The sequence below is a fragment of the Triticum dicoccoides genome, chromosome 2A (genome assembly GCF_002162155.2).
Source record: "Triticum dicoccoides isolate Atlit2015 ecotype Zavitan chromosome 2A, WEW_v2.0, whole genome shotgun sequence".
In the NCBI taxonomy this organism is placed as follows: Eukaryota; Viridiplantae; Streptophyta; class Magnoliopsida; order Poales; family Poaceae; genus Triticum; species Triticum dicoccoides.
In genome coordinates this window covers 656056368-656059335 of record NC_041382.1, presented here as the reverse complement: position 1 = coordinate 656059335, position 2968 = coordinate 656056368, and the positions used below count along the sequence as shown (strand labels likewise).

The following is a 2968-nucleotide window of genomic DNA, read 5'->3' as shown; positions in this document are numbered from 1 at the left end:
TATGGTCGTCTAAATATACACGTCCTCTAAATCGACCTCAACAATGTCCATGCCTGGACAATGTGAACGCTTTGTCTAAACTCAGTTGCAGTCATGATTTCTTCCTTTCCCCAGCGACGACCCACTTGTCATGGTACCTGTATATAGACGTTCTGATGCAAAACTGGACGTGTATATGAGAGAATCTTCTTAGACCATTGTCTATATGAATATATAGACATCCAAATATACACATGCTATTAGAGATGCTCTTATGGATGTGGTTCAAAGAAGAAAAAAACAATCTCCACGGGCTCTCGTTTTCTACTGCAACGAGATCACTGGAAACCAGAAGCAAACGAAACCAAGCGATGACCTACTCAGATCTGGCTTCTGCCTATTTTAAACATCAATTTGGATGGTCCTGAACCATGATGTGGGGTTTACAATTTACAACGCCAACTGTTGCATTTTTCTGAGGTTTTTGCCGTTCCTTCTCGTTTGAAACTTTCTTACTGTATTATCTGTGTTCGTTGTCGCCATTATAGTTAACTCAAACGGCACGTCGACCAAACCCATCTCAACGCTCTGGTGCTCGTCTTCTCCACGTGCATTGAAAACTAGAAGAGGCACACCAAGTAGTACCAAAGTGTCCATTAAAGAAGAGAACAAGGCGGCTTCCGGAAATCAGGTGCACCGCACTCGCATCCAAGCCTTCACTCTCCACAATCCACACTGCACACGCCGGCACGACGCCCCGCGACGCACCCGGCGTCCTCCGCACCGTGACCCAGCGGCGTCTCACGGCCATGGACTCACCGCTGAGCCAGCAGCCCACGCTGCTGGCGCTGTCGCTGCTCCTCCTGGCCCTCTACCTGGCGCGCCGCGCCCTGCTCGGCAAGCGGCGGAACTACCCGCCCGTGGCCGGCACCATGCTCCACCAGCTCCTCAACTTCGGCCGCCTGGCCGAGTACCAGACGGAGCTCTCCCAGAGGTACCGCACCTTCCGCATGCTCACCCCGACCTGCAGCTACGTGTACACCGTGGAGCCCGCCAACGTGGAGTACATCCTCCGCACCAACTTCGCCAACTACGGCAAGGGCACCATGACCCACGACGTGCTGGAGGACCTCCTCGGCGACGGCATCTTCAACGTCGACGGCGCCATGTGGCGGCACCAGCGCAAGGTCGCCAGCTTCGAGTTCTCCACCCGGGTGCTCCGCGAGTACAGCAGCGGCGTGTTCCGCGACACGGCCGCCGAGCTCGCGGGCATCGTGGCCGCCGCCGCCGCCGCCGGGGAGAGGGTCGACATGCACGACCTGTTCATGCGGTCGACGCTGGACTCGATCTTCACGATCGGGTTCGGAGTCAACCTCGGCGGGCTGTCCCAGTCCAGCCAGGAGAGCGCGGCGTTCGCCCGGGCGTTCGACGACGCCAACGAGCAGGTGCTGTACCGGTTCTTCGACCCGCTCTGGAAGGCCAAGAGGCTGCTCAACGTCTCGTCGGAGGCGGCCATGAAGCGGTCGGTGCGCACCATCAACGACTTCGTGTACGCTGTCATCGACAAGAAGATCGAGCAGATGAGCAAAGATGAACACGAATTCGTAAGCTTTTTCCTCCTATATAAACATTAATTGCGTCGCCGCCTGGCAGCAGCAAATCTGGCGTCGTGACATTTCCTGACTTGGCAGGCCAAGAAAGAGGACATCCTGTCGAGATTCCTGCTGGAGAGGGAGAAAGACCCGGGCTGCTTCGACAACAAGTACCTCCGGGACATCATACTCAACTTCGTGATCGCCGGCCGCGACACGTCGGCGGGGACGCTGTCGTGGTTCCTCTACGTGCTGTGCGGCAACCAGCGCATCCAGGACAAGATCGCGAGGGAGGTGCGGGAGGCCACCACCGCCGGCGACCGGGACGTCGGCGTCCAAGAACTCACGGCGTGCCTCACAGAAGACGCCATCAGCAACATGCCGTACCTCCACGCCGCGCTGACGGAGACGCTCCGGCTGTACCCGGCGGTGCCCATCGTTAGTTGACCCGATCCCTGGCGCATTAATTTCCTTGTGTGCTATGTGGCCCGGACGTTGTGATCAGTATGGTTTTGTTGGTGTAGGATGTCAAGTACTGCTTCTCGGATGACACGCTGCCGGACGGCCACGCCGTGAGGAAAGGGGACATGGTGAACTACCAGCCGTACCCGATGGGCAGGATGAAGTTCCTGTGGGGCGACGACGCCGAGGAGTTCAGGCCGGAGCGGTGGCTCGACGGCGACGGCGTGTTCGTCCCGGAGAGCCCCTACAAGTTTACGGCATTCCAGGTGAGACGCATAACTAAATCATCACAGGACTACACGACGACCTGGTCTAGATAGAGTTATCCATATTCACGTGACGTGTATGCTTGTCCTGTTGTCTGAAATAGGCGGGGCCTCGGATCTGCCTGGGGAAGGAGTTCGCGTACAGGCAGATGAAGATATTTGCGGCTGTTCTTCTCTACCTCTACAGGTTTGAGATGTGGGAGCGCGACTCCACGGTGGGATACCGCCCGATGCTCACCCTCAAAATGGATGGTCCGCTCCATGTTCGTGCGTTGCCTCGGCGAGCAAGCGGGTAGCGTGCTTGCTATAAGACTAGATGCAGATGTGTGCTTTGCTGCACCGTCTTACTTGTAAATGGGGATACAATGCCAGACTATTTGTATGCAATGAAGATCTTTTAACTTTCAACAGCAAAACATTCTATCTGAACAATTCTACAATAACTCACTTCAAGATAGCAAAAAACATGCTAGGCTGACAAATTTTATCGCCAGTAACACATTGGCAGCCCCCACCTATTATTTAATCTTGTATTTTATATGTGCAGCATATAACCAAGCAACCACACAACCTCCCTGGAACTAATCAATAAGTATGTCTGCATCAAAAGCTTCAACATTTTCACTCGTAGCTATCTATCTGGAAATAAGAAATCACAGTTAGAAAGGA

General features: G+C 54.7%; 1 protein-coding gene across 1 annotated transcript; it reads left to right on the top strand.

Moving 5' to 3' along the window:
* The first annotated feature begins 630 nt into the window (after window positions 1-630).
* On the top strand, window positions 631-2744 carry LOC119356016 (cytochrome P450 704C1-like). Its single transcript, XM_037622909.1, has 4 exons — window positions 631-1583; window positions 1671-2009; window positions 2096-2299; window positions 2404-2744. Exons 1-4 carry the CDS (start codon window positions 789-791, stop codon window positions 2593-2595), a joined length of 1530 nt encoding a protein of 509 aa, XP_037478806.1. The 5' UTR covers window positions 631-788; the 3' UTR covers window positions 2596-2744.
* Window positions 2745-2968: the final 224 nt, after the last annotated feature.